At 44.4% G+C, this 22779-nt stretch overlaps 2 protein-coding genes and 1 long non-coding RNA gene across 4 annotated transcripts in view; 1 reads left to right on the top strand and 2 right to left on the bottom strand.

The window, feature by feature from the left end:
- Positions 1–4451, bottom strand: part of LOC110507584 (sodium/calcium exchanger 1) — a 100499-nt gene extending 96048 nt beyond the window's left edge. Inside the window, exon 1 of the mRNA XM_036964940.1 lies at positions 4294–4451. The gene's annotated coding sequence lies outside the window, so the exon portion shown is untranslated. The remainder of the gene's footprint in view (positions 1–4293) is intronic.
- Positions 3693–13920, top strand: LOC118944675. The gene is made up of 4 exons (XR_005039982.1): positions 3693–3906; positions 5423–5508; positions 12695–12764; positions 13637–13920. It is a non-coding gene; the product is annotated as an uncharacterized LOC118944675 (long non-coding RNA).
- Positions 13921–14347: 427 nt separating this feature from the next.
- Positions 14348–22779, bottom strand: part of LOC110507587 (SPARC-related modular calcium-binding protein 1-like) — a 37742-nt gene continuing 29310 nt past the window's right edge. The window contains exons 8-11 of one of the 2 annotated variants that reach the window (XM_021587666.2): positions 19359–19438; positions 18911–19004; positions 16738–17045; positions 14348–14714 (exon numbers count right to left, since the gene is read on the bottom strand). In XM_021587666.2, the coding sequence (XP_021443341.2) occupies positions 16739–17045; positions 18911–19004; positions 19359–19438 (481 nt within the window). In that variant the 3' untranslated portion in view covers positions 14348–14714; position 16738. The other variant, XM_036964949.1, reaches the window with a different exon arrangement.

Here is a 22779-nt window from a genome sequence, read left to right on the forward strand (position 1 = left end):
GCAGCCCTGAATCTTCTTACGACAGACAGACAGACAGACAGACAGACAGACAGACAGACAGACAGACAGACAGACAGACAGACAGACAGACAGACAGACAGACAGACAGACAGACAGACAGACAGACAGACAGACAGACAGACAGACAGACAGACAGACAGACAGACAGACAGACAGACAGACAGACAGACAGACAGACAGACAGACAGACAGACAGACAGACAGACAGACAGACAGACAGACAGACAGACAGACAGACAGACAGACAGACAGACAGACAGACAGACAGACAGACAGACAGACAGACAGACAGACAGACAGACAGACAGACAGACAGACAGACAGACAGACAGACAGACAGACAGACAGACAGACAGACAGACAGACAGACAGACAGACAGACAGACAGACAGACAGACAGACAGACAGACAGACAGACAGACAGACAGACAGACAGACAGACAGACAGACAGACAGACAGACAGACAGACAGACAGACAGACAGACAGACAGACAGACAGACAGACAGACAGACAGACAGACAGACAGACAGACAGACAGACAGACAGACAGACAGACAGACAGACAGACAGACAGACAGACAGACAGACAGACAGACAGACAGACAGACAGACAGACAGACAGACAGACAGACAGACAGACAGACAGACAGACAGACAGACAGACAGACAGACAGACAGACAGACAGACAGACAGACAGACAGACAGACAGACAGACAGACAGAGCCGTGACTGTGGAGGGTGTTCACACTACGCACAGCAGAGACCGGAGACCCTGCCTCAACGACAGCAGAACCCGACCAATAGCAGGACAGCTGGTACCACAGCGCCTGGATATCAGCCATTAGGAGAGTGTGTGGGCGAGAGAGCAGTTGGGAACTTAGCGTGTGTCCCGACTCCTTGGCCACTGTGTTCCCATGTGTATGACGAGCCATCACAGCGGGACTTGTGTTTCCCATGTGAGATATTCTACATGTATCTGTTAGGAGGAAGGATGTTAGGGTCACGATGGAGTCAAAACCAGGACCATGGATCCCTCCAATACCAAGTTCCTCCCATCCCATAGGTACAGCATTGATACAGTGGACACAAAGACTATGATAAACACCTGTCACCAAGAATTGGATCAGAACCACCTGGCACACAAAACCCAAAAGGATCAACAGAAAGAAAACGACACTGTCCATCACATCCTCTGAAAGAGAGGGTCAAAACAAAAGTGTACAAGGCAACATACCCTATCCAGAGAGGGAATCCCTGATTCTGGATCTGTACAGTAACACCCCAGAGTCATTTTCACCCAAGGGGTCCAATGAGAAGATCAGCCCAGTGACTCGGCAGCCAGGGCAGAACAAGAGAGGCTACCTTCCAGATGGCACCCTATTCCCTTTATGTAGGTCCTGGTCAAAAGTAGTACCCTGTGCAGGGAATAGGGCACCATTTGGGACGTAGAGGAGAGCAGGGCAAATGCCCTCAACCCTGAAGAAACACACATTTCACATTATAATCTTCATAAATATTAATGGAAGCCATGTCAGAGAGGAAGGATAAGGTGTAAATTCCCAGCCTGATCGAGGGAGCGGGGTAGGAAAAAGGGACAATGAAATGGTGAGAGGGCGAGGCTTCTGCTCACAATGGGAAAGCTCATTTCTGTTTGCTTTTACGGCAGATTATTTATTATTTGATCGAAGTTCCATGATGAGGGGAACCACATCACATACACACTGAGACCCACCCAACAGGCGGACCAGGCGACACGCTCCTCAGCACCCCAGCTGGGCATGAGGAACAGCAGAGATGTGCAGTGCACTGGACAGACACACACTGTGCATTCATAGACTGTACTACATACAGTAAGGCCAACATACACACAGCATAGGAGCACATACAGGACATGCACACATACACCCCCACCCAAACTGCAGTGTGGGAGTGATAGTGCTGGAGAAGGGAGATCCCTCACTCATCCTCAGACCGCCCTGCCCATTGTCCAAGCACTGCAGCAGCTCCCGCTCTCCCTCTGTTCTGGAACACCCCACTCACGTCTCACTGCTCAGCCTCACACTGCACGGACTGCACTGCACACTACACATTGTGTCCCGTCTCCCCCCACCCACACCCTATCCTGCAGGGGTCTGCATCAACACCATGTTAGCCTCCACCCTCGCACTAAAACTCTCGACTCCACAACTCCAAAGGCCAAGCGCAACTTTAGCTTCAAAACAATCAAGGACCTAATTTGTGTAATTAACAAACGGTGACAATTGCTCTTTGGGTGGCATTAGACAGATTGAACAGCCTGTTCCCCCCCTCAGGGAGCAATCAGGACTGTATTTCCTAACTGAATGAGATGTTTTCTGGGGAATTAGAATCTCCAACAGAGGAGAGAGGTGTGCGGTGGATTTGCAGACTGAAACAGCCACACTCGAACCTCTGAGATAGAGGAAACACAATTGAAATCTGTCTAACAGTCTAGTCTGCAGTCTGTACAAATGTGCAAACAATAGCCTATCCCCTGTATGAAAATAGCCCACAATAGACCAACTGTGAGATGAGCACTTGGATACATTGAAGAGAAAATAATACATTTTGGGATACCGAACTGTAATGAAAAAAGGAGGAATGAAACATATAGCCTACATGTATGTAGTCAACGTGCACAAACTGCCATCCGAGGAGCAATAAATACTGGTTATCCTCCATCCGTTTCGGGGGTGGGGAGTGGAGGGATCAAATCCAAACTGCAGAAAAATGCCACACCGAGGAAAGCCCCACTACTGCCTGCCCTTCGCCAGCCTGCCCCTCGCCAGCCTGCCTTTCACCAGCCTGCCCCTCGCCAGCCTGCCCCACGCCAGCCTGCCCGTCACCAGCATGCCCCTCACCAGCCTGCCCCTCGCCAGCCTGCCCCTCGCCAGCCTGCCCTTCGCCAGCCTGCTCCACGCCAGCCTGCCCTACGCCAGCCTGCCTCACACCAGCCTGCCCCACCCCAGTCTGCACTGAGCTGGGTGAATCCCCACTTCCCATGTCTATGATGCAAGCACAATGAATAGATGACCAGTTTTAAAGGGGGACCAAATGAGCCTTGACTTGCACTTGCTTAACGATGATGCTGTTGATTCCGCATACGAGTATATGTTAATTATTAGAAAAGCCTGTTATGCAATGCCTCTGATTTTAGGCTATAGATGATGGAGACATGGCTGCAGGATGATGTTTTGGGTTGGGGTGCTTTCAATGGTAAAAAATGCCTAGTACTCTAATTGATTTAGAATTGTTTTTATTTATTTTAAATTATTCATTTTGATTTCAGGTGCTGCAGCACCTTCAGCACCCCTACTTCCCACGGTTATGGATCAAGGTGAACTCACAGGTGAACTACTGTAAAGGTCTCTATTATTTCCAATTGACCGGCTAGGCCAGGGGTGGGCAACTCCAGTCCTCAGGGGGCAGATTGTTGTTCCTCTTTTTCTCCATCTCTAGCAAACACAGCTGATTAATCAAATTGCATTCTAAACTGAAGATCATGATTAGGTGATTATTGGAGTCAGGTGTGTTAACTGGGGCAAAACTGTTACACCAATCAGGCCCCAGAGGACTGGAATTGCCCACCCCTAGGCTAGTCTATATGTTGAGCTTTTTGCTATATCATAAAGAAACACTTTGTCAACTAATAAGCTATAAGGGCACTGTTGAGTTGGCCTATGCAATTGCAGGACATTTGCCTTAAAATTAATTGAATGGAGCTTTTATCCGAGGACAAATAAAGGTACTGGTTCTACACACTGTGCACACAGCGTTGAGTAGCCTAAAGCACGCTTCCATCTCTGCAACATCTTTTGTATTTCAATCACGCAGTGGAACGCTTCAGGGAAATTATGCAACATGGTAAGTTCTATTGATAATATATGTGAGCGTGCATTTTTATCAACACAGCCTTTTACAATAAACGAAAATAGTGGCAGACTTAAATGTCGGTTATGCTCAATCTTTCCATCGTAATTTGCTCGATTGTACATCATACTTCTGATTACTACTTAGCATTTTCAATTATCATTAAATCAATGGATCAAATGCGAATATTAGAGCTACCCCACATGGTACATTGTAACATTTATCCATTACCATACCCATAACCCAAACAAACATCGAGCAAGTCAGTGTAGAGCAGAGAGAAGATTGTTAAAGTGTAAAAAGCAAGGAATTAGTCTATTTAAACACATCTGACATGTCCTCAACATTCAAAACCGATCACTTTTCTAAATACATTCTTACCTTATATCCAAGTTTTTAGCGTCGCTCAATGCAGGTGTGGTCGTAATGCAAATACTGCTGATAACATGAAAAACTGCTCTGGTTAATTTTGCTGTCGTAGCCGCGGATCGATTCGCACTCTGACATACACTCACAACCAGTAGGCTACACACGCTCAGTCAGTCTCTCTCACAATCACATTGGAAGTGCGCGTTCAGGGAAGGGAGGGAGTTACGTTCAGGAGCGTGCATGGCTCAGGGTTACGACCATGTGTCATACACTCGAGAAATGATTTATAAGCTAACCTACTTTCTTTGTTAATAACAGTCGTATTTCATGTTGTCTAAAATATGTGCAGGTGGAACACTATCCGTTCCTGAGCTGGCATTATTTGATGGGAGGAAAGCCAAGGTTACCATCATATTGATGGAACCATGTCAGTGTGTGTGATAGCCTCAAAGGGGAAATATGTATTTTCAAAGTCTTGAACAAGGTCCTTTACTTTTTGTTGTTGTTACTGTTCACTAACACCCTTGTTCCTGCTGATGTTTGCTGACCAAGCACATTTTCAGTGGATGGTGCTCAATAATAGACTTCCCAGCTGGGTTTGGTTCCCCATGATATCTGTGGAATTCTGCTCCACTTCAAATAGGTCACGTTGAGAGAATCAGAAACAAATGAATGGGATGGTAGACTAGTGCCTCTTCACCAGGGTGGTTTCAGAGAGGACACTTTCAGGAACACGAAAAAACAAATATAAAGACGTAAGAATGCCAGAGTGGTGGCGAGACCAGAGAAAAAGAGAGACAAACAGGAAGACAAACAGAGATGTGCAAGTAGGAAGAAGGGGGGGGGAGAGAGAGAGTGCCTCTGCAGCGTGTTTGGTTTTTAGCTCCCCTCAACTAGGACACAGTGGCATCCTCCCCCATTCTTTCTGAGTGGCACGCCATTAGGCCAGGTCGGAAGCTTAAACACAGTGTGAAGGAGTCTTACTTTACTGCGTTATTGTCTGTAATCCTCCTTTGCTAATCATATATTTTGTATTATTCTATTTCTACTGTGTTTTGGTAAAAGGCTATTTATGAATTTGATGGATGCCATACAGGACCTTGCACTGTGCATAAGCAATAATCAAATATTGATATTTTAGAGAACTGCGGAGCAGGGAAGTGAACCGGGATTGCTGGCGTGAAGGCAAACACCCTACTCATCACACCAGTAAGATTAACCCACTTGGTGAGAATTATAATGTGACTCAAACAGTAAGGATCACTACAACATGTTCACAAAAGAGTAGATGAAACATGCATTCAAATTGGGTGGTTGCCAAATGGCGCCCTGTTTTGTAGATCGTGTACTACTTTTGACCAGGGCACCCAATTTGTGAGTGACACATGATTCGTGCCCTGTCCAGGATTCCAGGAGTCCCAAAAGAGTCACTGTGCACTGTCACCACTTGCAGTGGTGGAAAAAGTACCAAATTGTCATACTTGACAATTAATAGAAAATTACTCATTAAAAGTGAAAGTCATGCAGTAGAATACTACTTGAGTAAAAGTCTAAAAGTAATTGGTTTTAAAAATACTGAAGTATCAAAGTAAATGTAATTGATAAAATATACTTAAGTATCAAAAGTAAAAGTATAAATAATTTAAAATTCCATATATTACACAAACCAGATTGCACAACTCAGTGACTCCGCCAGATCTGATGCAGTAGGGATGACCAAGGATGTTCTCTTGATAAGTGTGTAAATTGGACCACTTTCATGTCCTGCTAAGCATTCACAATCTAACAAGTAGTTTTGGGTGTCAGGGAAAATGTATAGAGTAAAAAGTATATTATTTGCTTTAGGAAAATGGTGAATTAAAAGTTTTCAAAAATATAAATAGCAGAGTAAAGTACAGATACCCAAGAAAACTACTTAAGTAGTACTTTTTAAAATGTGTTTTACTTAAGTACTTTACACTACTGACCACTTCCTGGTCTTTCACTCACTGAGCAATTGCTACAGTAACGATTTGCATGGGTGGAGACAGACGTGGAAGACCAGTCAAACATCATGACAATACACAGCCTCATCTCTTCCTTTTTTCTGCTATCTCTCAATCACCCCAGATGGAGGGGGTGAGAGAGAGTGACAGACATAAAAATAGAAAGCTACGGACTTGTCATTTCCTCTCTCTGGGCTGTAGACACAGATTATTAGACTGGTTGGTGGCCAGTAACCGAGCTGACAAGGTAAAAACAATCTGTCTTGTAAATAAGAATTTGTTCTTAACTGACTTGCCTAGTTAAATAAAGGTGGTTAGGGTTAGGAGTTAGGGTTAAGGTTAGGTTCTGGGGTTAAGTTTAGGGTTAATGTTAAGGTTAGGTTTAGGGTAAGGGTTAATAAAAAATAGGATTTTGAATGGGACTGAATTGTGTGTCCCCACAAGGATAGTTATACAAGACTGTGTGTGTGTAAGCTATTCCTGTGGAACCAGAACAGCTGAGATAATCCAAAATTCTGCAGAGTAACTCAACCAAGACGGTGCTGTGCCAGAAATCCATCCACTCTCATACAGGGACCAGTCGGATAGGGAGGTGATGGAGATGGAAGCAGTTCAGGGCAGGACAATGCTGTCAATGCCAATGCTGACTGAGTCTTCCACAGAAATGTACAGATGTAGGGTATTAATTTGAACCAGTTTGCTACAACAGGAAAAGAATCCGGCAGCAACAGGAAATGTGAAGTATTATGTGGATGATCTTTTTTTTTTTTTTTGAGGCTGATACATTTTTCGTTAGGGCGAATAAAGTCAGACATTTTAAAGTGGAACTTATACATTTTAGAATACTTTTTAAACCTTGAACACTCTACAAATGTACATTTCCTGCTGTGCAGGAATATTCTTAGCAACAAGAGAAGAGTGATCAAATTAAGGTTAAAACCCTGGATCGGAGACCAAATTGATAGCTATAGATATACGCTCTCCATTAGGAGGTGCTGCCCCTCTCTGATGTTGTTTCAAAGGTACAAATTCAACGTAGACAAACCTAGTATAAAATATGTTCAAAATGGGTTACCACGATGACATAATCCTGTGGTTGAAATTTCACCCTCAAAACAACAGTTGGTGACTTTTTGCAAATCCAATGTATTTTCCACAAAGATTCCACGTCACAATACGTTGACAAGTTACATTGAAACAACATTGTTTTAATCAGTTTGTGTCCAGTGGGGACTGTGGTAGTGGAATTGCTTCATTTTATACCTGAGGCCAGGAAGCCCAGGAGTTCAAACGACAGACTGCCTGCCATGCTTGTCGCCTCCTCAAATGCAACAGAGGACAGCTTTTTTAATAATGCATCTGCCAATGTCTGGTACCCATAATGGAGGTACCAGGCAGGCAGGACAGGAAGCGGTTTGGGCCAGCCAATCCCTGTGTGTCACACTAATCTAAATTAAATCTGCACCGACCGCTGGGAGGCAATTTCTGCTCTCTACAAAGAAAAACAAATTAGAGTTAAATCAATGCCCTCTGAGGTACGAGGACTGAACCCAACCCATCTGTTATCAAGTCTTAGCTGAACGGTCGTTGGGTGGGTGGGGGAGGGCCTATTGGAAATCATTAAGAAGACACCTTGCTTTCAACTGAGGCACAGTATAAATAAAACCCTAAGGTCTCAGTTTTAACTAAAGGTAACACCTTCACAATGGACGAAGAGAATGCAGGAGGGGAAGGATGCAACACTGGGTGAGAGAGAAATAGAGAGAAGCGATTCTGGAATAGGGCGAAGAGGAGAGATAAGGGAATGGAATGAATGGCAGTGCCCTGGGGTCATCAGTGTTAGAGCGGTGCCTTCAGTGTCACATCTGCTCCTGCTACGCCCTCTGGTGTTCATCCGGTGTCTTCCTGACCTGCAGTTACTGCCCCTGTACACTCTCTCTCTCTCTCTCCCTTTCTGTGCGATTGTGTGGTTGGAGACAGGTGTGCTGGATTCAGAGCAGATCCCTACCAGCTGCAACTAGTTCCATAATCAAGACCTCTACAATTACTCAGTCCTGCCACTTCCACTCTGCCAGATCGTAATCTCTGCCCAGTCAGTTCATGATTCTAGCCATTTATGATTATTCAAGATCCGTTACACAGCTGTGCCTGTTTCCCTGCCTGATATCGTTTATCCTCTCATTGCAGTTACCGCTCTGTCTCTGGCTCTTGTTCCACATCTCACCACCCAACTACCTTGCTCTGGATTTTACTAACAACCACTACCTTGGATTCCCCTCAGGACCTGTTCCCCCTTTCTACTAAGCTAATTCCAACCTCAGTCTCATCTGGTTTTTCTGCAACTCATCCAAGCTTCCCCGGATCTGCACTCCATATCTCCCAGTGTAACAAATATTTTGGTTCATTCATCCCTGTTTCCTCATCTGAGTCTGCTCTTGGTTTCCCCTGTGTCGCTCTGCTTAACATTTAGTGTGTATGACATTAGAATGAATTTACTGTTAACTATATTAGCACTAAACTGCTCATGCCCGAGGAGTGTCAGTGTGGAAGCTGCACAAAAGGAGTGAGAGAAAAAGAGAATAGATGATAAACAGGAGAAAAGGAGACAGAGTAACCCAACAACAGAGAAAAGTGGGGAGAGAAGTGATAGATATGAACCATATACACTGACTTGTGAGCTTGTCTCCTGTCAAAACAACTTGTTTGCCAAAAGAGCATCTGAGAAAAATGAAAAACAGAACAACGTTTAGATGTCATACTGTCATGCAGTATGGCACAATTGGCAAGACACCAGAGAGAGGTGCTGCGGGCAGCTCAAGACACCAGATAGAGGTGCTGCGGGCAGCTCAAGACACCAGAGAGAGGTGCTGCGGGCAGCTCAAGACACCAGAGAGAGGTGCTGCGGGCAGCTCAAGACACCAGAGAGAGGTGCTGCGGGCAGCTCAAGACACCAGATAGAGGTGCTGCGGGCAGCTCAAGACACCAGAGAGAGGTGCTGCGGGCAGCTCAAGACACCAGAGAGAGGTGCTGCGGGCAGCTCAAGACACCAGAGAGAGGTGCTGCGGGCAGCTCAAGACACCAGAGAGAGGTGCTGCGGGCAGCTCAAGACACCAGAGAGAGGTGCTGCGGGCAGCTCAAGACACCAGAGAGAGGTGCTGCGGGCAGCTCAAGACACCAGAGAGAGGTGCTGCGGGCAGCTCAAGACACCAGAGAGAGGTGCTGCGGGCAGCTCAAGACACCAGAGAGAGGTGCTGCGGGCAGCTCAAGACACCAGAGAGAGGTGCTGCGGGCAGCTCAAGACACCAGAGAGAGGTGCTGCGGGCAGCTCAAGACACCAGAGAGAGGTGCTGCGGGCAGCTCAAGACACCAGAGAGAGGTGCTGCGGGCAGCTCAAGACACCAGAGAGAGATGCTGCGGGCAGCTCAAGACACCAGAGAGAGATGCTGCGGGCAGCTCAAGACACCAGAGAGAGATGCTGCGGGCAGCTCAAGACACAAGGGGGAGATGCTACAGGCAGCTCAAGCACACTCAACTTTAACCAGAGACTCCAAACCAATTAGCATGTGATTAGTTGTAAAGTAAATTAATTAAATTACTGGTCTGCTCTCTTAATTTGATCACTCAGTAAAATGCAAATTGTAGTGTATTCAAGGTTTGAAAAGGCTTCTAAAGTTAGTAATTTCCACTTTAAAATATCAGACTTGATTTATCCTAACAAAAAATGTATCAATCCCTACAGAAATGTCCATTAACTAGAATACACACAATAATTTACATTTCCTGTTGCTGAAAGATTATTTTCCTTATGTTAGAAAATGGTCAAATGAAGGTACACAAACACATTAATCCTCCTCATTCAGAAAAGAGCTCTGGGCCTGAATACATGAAGCTTCTCCGAGTAGGAATAACCTGATCCATATCAGCACTACTACTCTGAGACACTTTGTGAAAACAGGCCCTGGAGAATGTACCAAATCCAGCTCTGTGAATGAAAAAAAAACTGTATTTTATTTAATAAAAATAGCTAAATCTATGTGGTGCCACATCTAAAGTTGAATGGTCAAGACAAGTCAACCCCACAGTGGGATTTAATAGAATCTCTTTTTCCATCTCATTAAGTCAGTGAGATGGCATTAAATAGTAACATCAGAATGTAAAAAACATGGATGTCAATATCCAAAGTATGTGGTATTGCAAAAGGAGCTATGGGTTGCAGGAATTATAGATTCATCATAGCATGCAAATGTCTGAGTTTCTCAAGGGGTTGGGGTAGTAGGAAGGGGGAGTGAGATATGTCACCAATTTGGGATATTTATCACCCTGCATGACCTCATGGTCACGCTCCAGCCATTGTCACGGTGTTGTTCCTTTGATACAGGGCCCCAGTGGAGAGATCAAACACTATCACATCACATATTCAAATGTAGCATACGGATAACCTTACATATCCAACCAACCATTCACACACGCACGCAAACACACTCATTTTATGTATGCATGCATTGAGGTGCTGTTCTGCCTCTGGGCTGGAAGCATATCTTGCAAAATAGCCCCCTCTCCTGGTAAAACTATAGATATTACCTGAAATACTGTGTCTTTCACAGACTTTTGATTGTGCAACAATAGTCGTTTTAAACACAACAATATCCCAATATTTAACACACAAAGCCATGCATAACCAGACAATTGTAAGATCATTGGCTAATAGTTTGCAATTCTTCGCTATTCTTGAACATGGCAATTGCACCGACATAGGTGTGCACAACATTATGTTGCAGATATGTTTATGTAATGCGTCAGATCATACGGGATAAATTCATATATATTTTTTTAAGCTTTATTTAACTAGGCAAGTCAGTTAAGAACAAATTAATACTATCTACCCCGGCCAAACCCTAAACCGGACGACGCTGCGCCGCTCAATGTGAGTGTTTTTGATCATAGGACCACTGCCAGTTCAAGAAGCCCAGTAAAGGGACAGGGACAGTGGAGGAAGCGAAGCTGTTAGACAAGGGTCCGCTACACAATCCTAACAGTCAAGACATTGGTTTCTCACGTGGGAGATCAGGGTTTAGATCCTGCCCATGACAGCAGCGCAGTGACACAAATTAGATTTGCACCAAATAAGTGCCTCTCTCGTTCTCACCAGGCTCTTTTCTGTCACAGGAAACTTGTCCTAACCTCTGGGAGAGATAAGTAGGCAGCCATGAGAGTGAAAAACAGTGTCATGCCTGAATCAGCCTACTGGCCTTTTTCAGTCAGTTCATATGCAATTTGGCCAATGTGATGCCCTGGGCAAAGACCCAAAGGATCATGGGAAATCACTCATTTCTTCTTCTTTGGATTTTTGTGGCTGTTGGCAAACAACTTTAAATCAAATCCAATTTTAGTGGTCACATACAGTGGGGCAAAAAAGTATTTAGTCAGCCACCAATTGTGCAAGTTCTCCCACTTAAAAAGATGAGGCCTGTAATTTTCATCATAGGTACACTTTAACTATGACAGACAAAATGAGAAGGAAAAAAATCCAGAAAATCACATTGTAGGATTTTTAATTAATTTATTTGCAAATTATGGTGGAAAATAAGTATTTGGTCACCTACAAACAAGCAAGATTTCTGGCTCTCACAGACCTGTAACTTCTTCTTTAAGAGGCTCCTCTGTCCTCCACTCGTTACCTGTATTAATGGCACCTGTTTGAACTTATCAGTATAAAGAAATGGGAGAGTGGGAGAACTTGCACAATTGGTGGCTGACTAAATACTTTTTTGCCCCACTGTACATGTGTTTAGCAGATGTTATTGTTGGTGTAGCAAAATGCTTGTGCTTCTAGTTCCAACAGTGCAGCAATATCTAACATGTAATATCTAACAATTTCACAATATATACTCAATACCCACACATCTAAGTAAAGGAATAGAATTAGGAAGATATAAATATATGGACTTGCAATGTCAGAGCGGCATAGACTAAGATACAGTAGAATATCATAGAATACAGTATTTACATAAATAGGTAATGCAAGATATACAAACATTACAGTGACATTATTAAAGTGACTAGTGTTCCATGTATTCAAGTGGCCAATGATTTAAACGCCTGTGTATATAGGCAGCAGCCTCTCTGTGCTAGTGAAGGATGACCTCGCCTTCTGGATGATAGCAGGGTGAACAGGTAGTGGCTCGGGTGGTTGTTGTCCTTGATGATCTTTTTGACCTTCCTGTGACATTGGGACTGTAGGTGTCCTGGTGGGCAGGTAGTTTGCCCTCAGTGATGCGTTGTGTAGACTGCACCACCCTCTGGAGAGCCCTGCAGTTGTGGGCGGTGCAGTTGCTGTACCAGGCGGTGATACAGCCCGACAGGATGCTCTCAATTGTGCATCTGTAAAAGTTTGTAAGGGTTTTAGGTGACAAGCCACATTTCTTCAGGCTCCTGAGGTTGAGGTGCATTAAGGTGCATTACCGCCACCAACTGGACTGGAGTGTGGACCAGAGACAGGTAAGGTCTAAATCCTACCCAATATTCTCGTCTCCCTAAAAAAACAAAATACATAATTAAATACTACATCCCCTGACGATTTCTCCAGCAGGTCACTTAATCTTGGCTCTTCAACCCTTGGCTCTTTACCACTCAAATCTAATAACAATCGCTCCCTTTCATTCCCATATTTCTGGCACTGAAATAGAACGTGTTCCACTGTTTACATCTTCTCTTGACAATGATCACACAGCCCAGTCAGATGTTTCCCCACCAATTTCAATGTACTATTGAGCCTTTTTGTGTCCCAGTCTCAGCCTTGTGATTACACGTTCCTCCCTTCTCTCTCAACCGGAGGACCTCACTGCACCCACTTTTTCCTAAATCTTATACAGATGTCTTCCCTTTCCCTCCCTGTTCCACAACTCTTGCCATTTGTTTTTAACCACTGTTTTTAATCAACCCCTTGGTTTCTGCTTTACTGATTGACAATTCCATCTCAACACTAGGATGTTTAAGAGCCTGCATGATTATAAAATCCACCTCCTCATTCCCCTCTACTCACACATGAACTGGTACCCAGAGGAACATCACAAATAAGCCCATCTGTTTCACCCTATACTCTGCTCAGAGGCACAAATGAATTTAAGCTCATCAGTGCTGCACAGGAGTCAGAGCAGATCACTACCCATACTCACCTCCACCCACTCTGCAGCCAAGAGTATGGCCTTCGACTGCATTGTGTAAATAGATTCTTAAACTCAGGAACACTAAAAGCTGCACCTGTCCCCCTGTTTTAGGGTCCTTAGATCCATCTGGGAATCTATTCAAGAAAGCATAGTATTGTGTTCTTAAATGTTCACTTACAACTGAATCTACTCTTTCCTCAACAGCTCTTACCCTCTCAAGGAACCCTCCCTCATTGGCTGAGGGAGCAACCAAGGTGGGATAGCAGGAAGAACCATAGAGAGGCTAAACTCCCTCCCAAACAACCCCATCTCTCTCGCCATGTCATTGGCTTGGGACTGGATTACATGTAGCTTTTTAAAAGATGGCGGAGCTGCTGATCCATATGCTACTATATGCGCTATATATAGCACTATCAACGCTATTCCCCCCCACCACCCCACCACCCCCACCCCCCCCCACACACACACTCCAATCCTGACGGGCAAAGCATCACAATCAATATTTTATTTCCTTTGACAACTAGTCTGTTAATATGCTCCGCCCGTATCATTCGAGTGTCAAACCAGACCCCCAGGGTCCTAAACCCTCCATTTGTTAGTGATTCCTTCGACAGATATTGGAAATCCTTGTTGCATTCATCCTAAACACACACAGATGAAAACCTTAAATCATTTTACCATGCCACTTGCTCCCCAGATGGGTTAACCCATATGGATCTGTACACTGCATAATAGAGTAGTGTATTTTTAAAACTCATTTTATTTATAGTCAACAAATATTTGAGCACGGGTTACGGATTAAAATGACAAATACACAAATGACATTGTGGTTTTACAGCAGAAGACCATTACTGATAAATGTGAACATGAGGAAATGATCAGAGCTGACAAGGCAACACAAAAGACATAGGACACATTGAAATAAAGCGGCGACTCTATACTCTATTCTGTGTGCTGTATATTCTGCAACGACGCTTCAATTGAGGCCTTTTTTTTGTGCTTTACAAAGTGCTGTAGAACTGGATCTTCCAATGACAACTTGACAGGAGTGGAGCAGAATTCAGGTCTTCAGGGCCTGTATTTACCAAATCGTTTCAGAGTAGGATTGCTGTTCTAGAATCAGTTTTGCTTTTTGATCATAATGAATAAGATGACATGTACCTGATCCTAGATCAGCACTCCTACTCTAAGACGCTTGACAAATACAGGCCCAGGACTTGGATCTTAGATCTTCTGTTGCTCAATGCTCTCTGCCTTCTCTCCTCGGTTCTACTGACGGATACTGTAGGTAAAACAGGAGAGGGGAGGGGAGGATAGGAGAGAGAGACAGACGTATGAATGACTGTCTTGTTTAATTCAACAGGACCTCTAACCTACATCTTGTGGGCTCTAGTTCTGATTCAGACGAGTCGTTCTGAATCATTGGAGGCCTTCCTCATTATTCCCATTACTGTCATCAGGAGTGTCTGGAGGCCACATACGTGTTAGGTAGAACCCATTACAACACCTCTCACCTTCTCCCCTAGCTGTCAGTACACCTCAGCTAGACTGAATAATTGGAGGTTAAGGGTGGGGTGGGACTGGTAATTTTGGCTCGAGGTTTGTTTTGGTTTCTAAATGTACATAAACACGCAGCAGCCTTTTAATTTATCTGACACCAAGCCAAAAACAGCGGTCCCTGGTGAGCTAGCACTAACCTTGAGGTAAAAGAGACTCTTTCTCTCCTCTGTCTCGTTCTCCCTCTCTCTCACCTTCTCGTATGTGGAACGGAGAGAGAGAGAAAGGAGAGAGAGAGAAACCAAAACAGAGACCCATCTGGAGCTGGTAAGGAGTGGGTCTGGGACAGTGGAGGCTGCTGAGTGGAGGACAGCTCACAATAATGGCTGGAATGGAGCAAATTAAATGGCATCAAACACCTGGAAAGCCATATGCACGCACGCACGCACGCACGCACGCACACACACACACACACACACACACACACACACATTCTCATTCTGCTGACTCACTCAGATGTTCTTTCTGTGCTGTTGAAATATAGACACTCAACAGGCAAGCTGAGGTCCCATAATTCACTATTGTGCCAGGGACGTGTTAACAGCCGTAACGGACAGAGCGCTTCTAATTTCACGTGTGCACACACACTATAGAGGCACGCACTACAGAGACGCGCACTACAGAGACGCGCACTACAGAGACGCGCACTACAGAGACGCGCACTACAGAGACGAGAACTACAGAGACGAGAACTATTGAGACGAGAACTATAGAGACACGCACTATAGAGACACGCACTATAGAGACGAGAACTAAAGAGATGCGTACTATAGAGACGAGCACTACAGAGACGAGAACTACAGAGACGCGCACTACAGAGACGCGCACTACAGAGACGAGAACTACAGAGACGAGAACTATAGAGACGAGAACTATAGAGGCACGCACTATAGAGAAGCGCACTACAGAGACGAGAACTACAGAGACGAGAACTATTGAGACGAGAACTATAGAGACACGCACTATAGAGACACGCACTATAGAGACGAGAACTAAAGAGATGCGTACTATAGAGACGAGCACTACAGAGACGAGAACTACAGAGACGCGCACTACAGAGACGCGCACTACAGAGACGAGAACTACAGAGACGAGAACTATAGAGACGAGAACTATAGAGGCACGCACTATAGAGAAGCGCACTATAGAGACGAGAACTAAAGAGATGCGTACTATAGAGACGCATACTATAGAGACGCACTATAGAGACGAGCACTATAGAGACGCATACTATAGAGACGTAGCACTAAAATACACACAAATGTATTTAGTCGTCCCCCTCTCTCTCTCTCAATGTGGATTCACTGATAGTCATTTACTTAACCTCCGCTTCACTCATCTCTAAAACACACACTTGTCCTACACTCTCCTCCTCCTGGCACTACTTCAAAGGCGACTCATGAAGAAGAGAGCAGGGAAATTCAATTTCCCAGCTAGAAAGAACTCGTTTTTTCTGACAAAACATGTACCTGGCACCGACCCCAACAAATAAAGTGTCCACTTAAAATATCCCAGAGTGGTTTTCTAAACCGATCTTGGACTTTGCATCAAATACAGTAGATCTTACATAACATCTACAAAAGGGCTAATCTCACAACTCAAAGCCTCTCAGCTCAAAGTGGTAACAAACTAAACACATCACAAAGCCAAATTTGAACCCATATTCACCTCTTCTCAAAGCCCAAACCCACCCCCAAACTACCCGAACCCACCTCACAACCTCAACTCTCTCCTAGAACCAAACCCACCTCACAGCCCCAGACAGGCATTGAGCTCAGACAGGGTGAGGCCGCGGTCCCCATCGCGGTCACAGTACTGGGCAAACTTCTTAGCACAGCGGCGTGGCTTTAACCTCCTGCGCAGGTAGAGGCGGAGCGGCCGGGCCTCACGTTCGCTCAGCACTCCACTGTCATCCGTATCCAGCTGCCTGAAGTGCCAACGCAGCACCTCCTCCTCCCCGCCCGGGTCTGACATGTCCCACACCTCAACCCTCAGGGAGGGGACCGGGGTGGATGGGGGAGGGGACATGGGGCCTGACAGGGGAGCGTCCGACACCCTGGTATAGAAATGACACACATCAGACCAGTAGCATTGCTCTTCTGCGGACAACAGTCATGTATTGGCTTGTATAGTCTTGAATTGAAATCAAACGTTTATTTTAAGATGAGCCACATGCAGGAAGAATCTGGCAAACACAAGACTTCTTAAACGGCCTCCCGCTGACATACCGAAGACGACGTTCCACGGTGTTTCTATACAGAACCACAGAGCCTGACAAGTCAGTGAATCTATATTGATGAGATTCCCGCAGTCAGGATAAAATAAATCAGTTCACACAAGCACTCCATTCCTGAACCCTAGCCTCAGTCATTTTGAACATATAAACATTTTCCAATGTCTGTGTCGAGCCGAAAAGAACAAACAAGTTATATATAAACAGAAAGGCAATCGGTATGAAAAATATATTTTTTTAAAATATTTAAATCACATACTATCAGATCAATTACAGCACAACAGCCAATCAGTGGCCTGGTAAATTGGTAATGTATTCAGAAATACACTATACTACTAATACAGTGGAGGCTGCTGAGGGGAGAACGACTCATAATAATGGCCGTAACAGAGCAAATTGAATGGCTTCAAACACCTGGAAACCATGTGTTTGATGTATTTGATACCATTCCACTGATTCCACTCCAGTCATTACCCTGAGCCCGTCCTCCCCAATTAAGGTGCCACCAACCTCCTGTGTACTAATCTGTCCGCGAATAGAGGAAGGTTTTGGAGAGAGCGGGGTGAGAGAAACAGGGAATTACAGATGGGCAGATATGTAAAACAGAAGAGGTTGAGTGAAGGAGAGAGTTGTGTGTATAAATTAACTGAGTGAAAAACGGACAGACAGAGAGAAAGGAAAAGAGGTACGGAGCATTTAAGTGGCCACGAGAGGGAGGAGAGATGTAAGCGTGAGAAAGAGAGGGATGAACTGGAGAGATAGATGGGGTGAGTAGGTCCGTGGGGTTTAATAGAGTGGTATGCAGACTGGCCTGTAGTGAGAAAGAGAGGGATGGAGTGAAGATATAAACAGGTGGTAGGGGAAGTCCTGTGGGTTTAATTATACTGAACAAAAAACATAAACACAACATGCAACAATTTCAAAGATTTTACTGTGTAATAGTTCATATAAGGAAATCTGTCAATTTAAATACATTAATTAGGCACTAATCTATGGATTTCACATGACTGGGCAGGGGTGAAATCCATAGATTTAACATGAATTAGTTTTTCCCCGCAAAAGGGCTTTATTACAGATCAAAATACTCTTCAGTTTCATCAGCTGTCCGGGTGGCTGATCTTAGATGATCCCACATCCAAGAAGCCGGATGTGGAGGTCCTGGGCTGGCGTGGTTACACGTGGTTACACGTGGTTACACGTGGTCTGCGGTTGTGAGACCAGGTGGACGTACTGTCAAATTCTCTAAAACGATGTTGGAGGTGGCTTATGGTAGGGAAATTAACATTAAATTCTCTGGCCACAGCTCTGGTGGACGTTCCTGCAGTCAGCATGTCAATTGCACAATTTCTCAAAACATCTGTGGCATTGTATTATGTGACAAAACTGCACATTTTAGAGTGGCCTTTTGTTGTCCCCAGCACAAGGTGCACCTGTGTAATGATCATACTGTTCAATCAGATTCTTGATATGCCACACCTGTCAGGTGGATGGATTATCTTGGCAAAGAGGAAATGCTCACTAACAGGAATGTAAACACATTTTTGCACAAAATTTGAGAGAAATTATATCTGTGTGCATACGGAACATTTCTGGGATCTAATATTTCAGCTCATGAAACATGGGACCAACACTTTACATATTGTGTTTATATTAGTGTTTAGTATGAATAGAGTGGTATGCAGACTGACCTGTGAGGGCTGAGTATTCCAGACTGTTCAACCTCCAGCTGCAGAGCTCTCAACAGACTCTGCAGGAACTCTTTCTTCTGGGCCCCAGGGCACCCTGGGAACAGAGAGAGAGTATTAAGGCAAGGCAACGGGGTCAATTTAAGTTGTGACTCTTGACAAAATGAGATACGCCTACCCGCTATGATGTAATCTAGACAAGAGTCCACGTTGCATTCGCCACAGCTCAAGGACACAGTACCCACAGTATTCAGCATAGAAAGTACCAATCAGATGTACAGTGTTAGTCTGGTCCTAGATCAGTCTGTGATGTCTGCCAATGGCCATAGGAGTGACAATAACCAAAGGAGTTGTCAGAAAGAGCAAACTGATCTGGGACCAGGCTAGTAAAAACGAGAAAGATCCTTGTTGATCTATCCAGGTATAGTGCAGTGCAGTTTGCTGATCTGACCTGGTAGAGATCTGTCTCCGTAGCTCCTGTCAGGCTGACTGCCGTGGGGCTCCTCCAGGCTGCAGTCTGGCAGCCGGTTCCTGAAGGGGGCAACAACATCCATGGGAATGATCTCCAGCCGAAACTCATAGACTCCTCTCCAACCATTTAATCATTGTGATCATACATCACAATGCATTTACCCAATGGTTTGTTCCCTTTTGCCATTTGTTATCATCTCTGTTACTATTCACCATGGACAGGAGGAGATGCAGTAGAGGCTACACTATACACTATTTGGGGTGGCAGGTAGCCTTGCGGTTAGAGCGTTGTGCCGGTAACCGAAAGGTTGCTAGATCGAATCCCCGAGCTGACAAGGTAAAAATCTGTCGTTCTGCCCCTGAACAAGGCAGTTAACCCACTGTTCCTAGGCTGTCATTGTAAATAAGAATTTGTTCTTAACTGACTTGCCTAGTTAAATAAAACACAAATACCCTATGAGTATACGTATTTTTTGGTTGAGATGACTTTGAAAAGACGTCTTCAACCAATTTTGCTCACAAGGGTGTCAGTGGCATTGTTAGCCAGATAAGTATATGAAGCTAAGGGAAAATACAGTGAAAATGGATGGAAATGCCCATTAAATAATGTTATGGAACCAGGATATTAAACGTCATCAATAAAACCATAGCTTTGCACGATCAATACTTTAGTATGGAATGGTAAAATCCTAAACTAGCACAACACTTTAAAAATAATACAATGTTAAAATATACAATATACAGTATACACTGAGTATACATAACATTAGGAACACCTTCCTAGTATTGAGTTGGGACCCCCCCCCCACCTTCCTCCCTCCTCCCCCTGGTACAGAAACTGCACCGCCTGCAACCGCAGGGCTCTCCAGAGAGTGTTTGCAGTCTGCCCAACGCATCACCGGGGGCAAACTACCCGCCCTCCAGGACACCTACAGCACCCGATGTCAAAGGAAGGCCAAAAAGATCATCAAGGACATCAACCACCCGAGCCACTGCCTGTTCACCCCGCTATCATCCAGAAGGCGAGGTCAGTACAGGTGCATCAAAGCTGGGACCGAGAGACTGAAAAACAGCTTCTATTCTAAGTCGATCAGACTGTTAAATAGCCATCACTAACACATTAGAGGCTGTTGCCCTATATACATAGACATGAAATCACTGGCCACTATAATACATGGAACACTAGTCACTTTAATAATGTTTACATATCTTGCATTACTCAACTCAGCGGTGTCATAGGAAAGCCCATAAAATTGTCAGAGATTCCAGTGACCCAAGCCATAGACTGTTTTCTCTGCTACCGCACGGCAAGCGGTACCGGAGCGCCAAGTCTAGGACCAAAAGGCTCCTCAACAGCTTCTACCCCCAAGCCATTAGACTGCTGAACAATTCATGAAAATGTACATTGACACCCCACCCCCTCCTCTTCTTGTACATTGCTGCTACTCACTGTTTGTTTGTTACCCATGCATAGTTACTTCGCCCCCACCTACATGTACAGATTACCTCAACTAGCCTGTACCCCTGCACACTCGGTATCGGTGTCCCCTGTATATAGCCTCGTTATTGTTATTGTGTTACTTTTAATTATTACTTTTTACTTTAGTTTATTTGGTAAATATTTTCTTCTTCTTGAACTGCACTGTTGGTTAAGGGCTTGTAAGTAAGCATTTCACGGTAAAGTCTACACTGTTGGTTAAGGGCTTGTAAGTAAGCATTTCACGGTAAAGTCTACACTGTTGGTTAAGGGCTTGTCAGTAAGCATTTCACGGTAAAGTCTACACTGTTGGTTAAGGGCGTGTAAGTAAGCATTTCACGGTAAAGTCTACACTGTTGGTTAAGGGCTTGTCAGTAAGCATTTCACGGTAAAGTCTACACTGTTGGTTAAGGGCTTGTCAGTAAGCATTTCACGGTAAAGTCTACACTGCTGGTTAAGGGCTTGTAAGTAAGCATTTCACGGTAAAGTCTACACTGTTGGTTAAGGGCTTGTCAGTAAGCATTTCACGGTAAGGTCTACACTGTTGGTTAAGGGCTTGTCAGTAAGCATTTCACGGTAAAGTCTACACTGTTGGTTAAGGGCTTGTAAGTAAGATTTCACGGTAAAGTCTACACTGTTGGTTAAGGGCTTGTCAGTAAGCATTTCACAGTAAAGTCTACACTGTTGGTTAAGGGCTTGTAAGTAAGCATTTCACAGTAAAGTCTACACTGTTGGTTAAGGGCTTGTAAGTAAGCATTTCACAGTAAAGTCTACACTGTTGGTTAAGGGCTTGTCAGTAAGCATTTCACGGTAAAGTCTACACTGTTGGTTAAGGGCTTGTAAGTAAGCATTTCACGGTAAAGTCTACACTGCTGGTTAAGGGCTTGTCAGTAAGCATTTCACGGTAAAGTCTACACTGTTGGTTAAGGGCTTGTAAGTAAGCATTTCACGGTAAAGTCTACACTGTTGGTTAAGGGCTTGTCAGTAAGCATTTCACGGTAAAGTCTACACTGTTGGTTAAGGGCTTGTCAGTAAGCATTTCACGGTAAAGTCTACACTGTTGGTTAAGGGCTTGTAAGTAAGCATTTCACGGTAAAGTCTACACTGTTGGTTAAGGGCTTGTCAGTAAGCATTTCACGGTAAAGTCTACACTGTTGGTTAAGGGCTTGTCAGTAAGCATTTCACAGTAAAGTCTACACTGTTGGTTAAGGGCTTGTAAGTAAGCATTTCACGGTAAAGTCTACACTGTTGGTTAAGGGCTTGTCAGTAAGCATTTCACGGTAAAGTCTACACTGTTGGTTAAGGGCTTGTCAGTAAGCATTTCACAGTAAAGTCTACACTGTTGGTTAAGGGCTTGTAAGTAAGCATTTCACAGTAAAGTCTACACTGTTGGTTAAGGGCTTGTAAGTAAGCATTTCACAGTAAAGTCTACACTGTTGGTTAAGGGCTTGTCAGTAAGCATTTCACGGTAAAGTCTACACTGCTGGTTAAGGGCTTGTCAGTAAGCATTTCACAGTAAAGTCTACACTGCTGGTTAAGGGCTTGTCAGTAAGCATTTCACGGTAAAGTCTACACTGTTGGTTAAGGGCTTGTCAGTAAGCATTTCACGGTAAAGTCTACACTGTTGGTTAAGGGCTTGTCAGTAAGCATTTCACGGTAAAGTCTACACTGTTGGTTAAGGGCTTGTCAGTAAGCATTTCACAGTAAAGTCTACACTGTTGGTTAAGGGCTTGTAAGTAAGCATTTCACGGTAAAGTCTACACTGCTGGTTAAGGGCTTGTCAGTAAGCATTTCACGGTAAAGTCTACACTGTTGGTTAAGGGCTTGTCAGTAAGCATTTCACGGTAAAGTCTACACTGTTGGTTAAGGGCTTGTCAGTAAGCATTTCACAGTAAAGTCTACACTGTTGGTTAAGGGCTTGTCA

This window comes from Oncorhynchus mykiss, chromosome 27, assembly GCF_013265735.2.
Source record: "Oncorhynchus mykiss isolate Arlee chromosome 27, USDA_OmykA_1.1, whole genome shotgun sequence".
Taxonomy (NCBI): domain Eukaryota; kingdom Metazoa; phylum Chordata; class Actinopteri; order Salmoniformes; family Salmonidae; genus Oncorhynchus; species Oncorhynchus mykiss.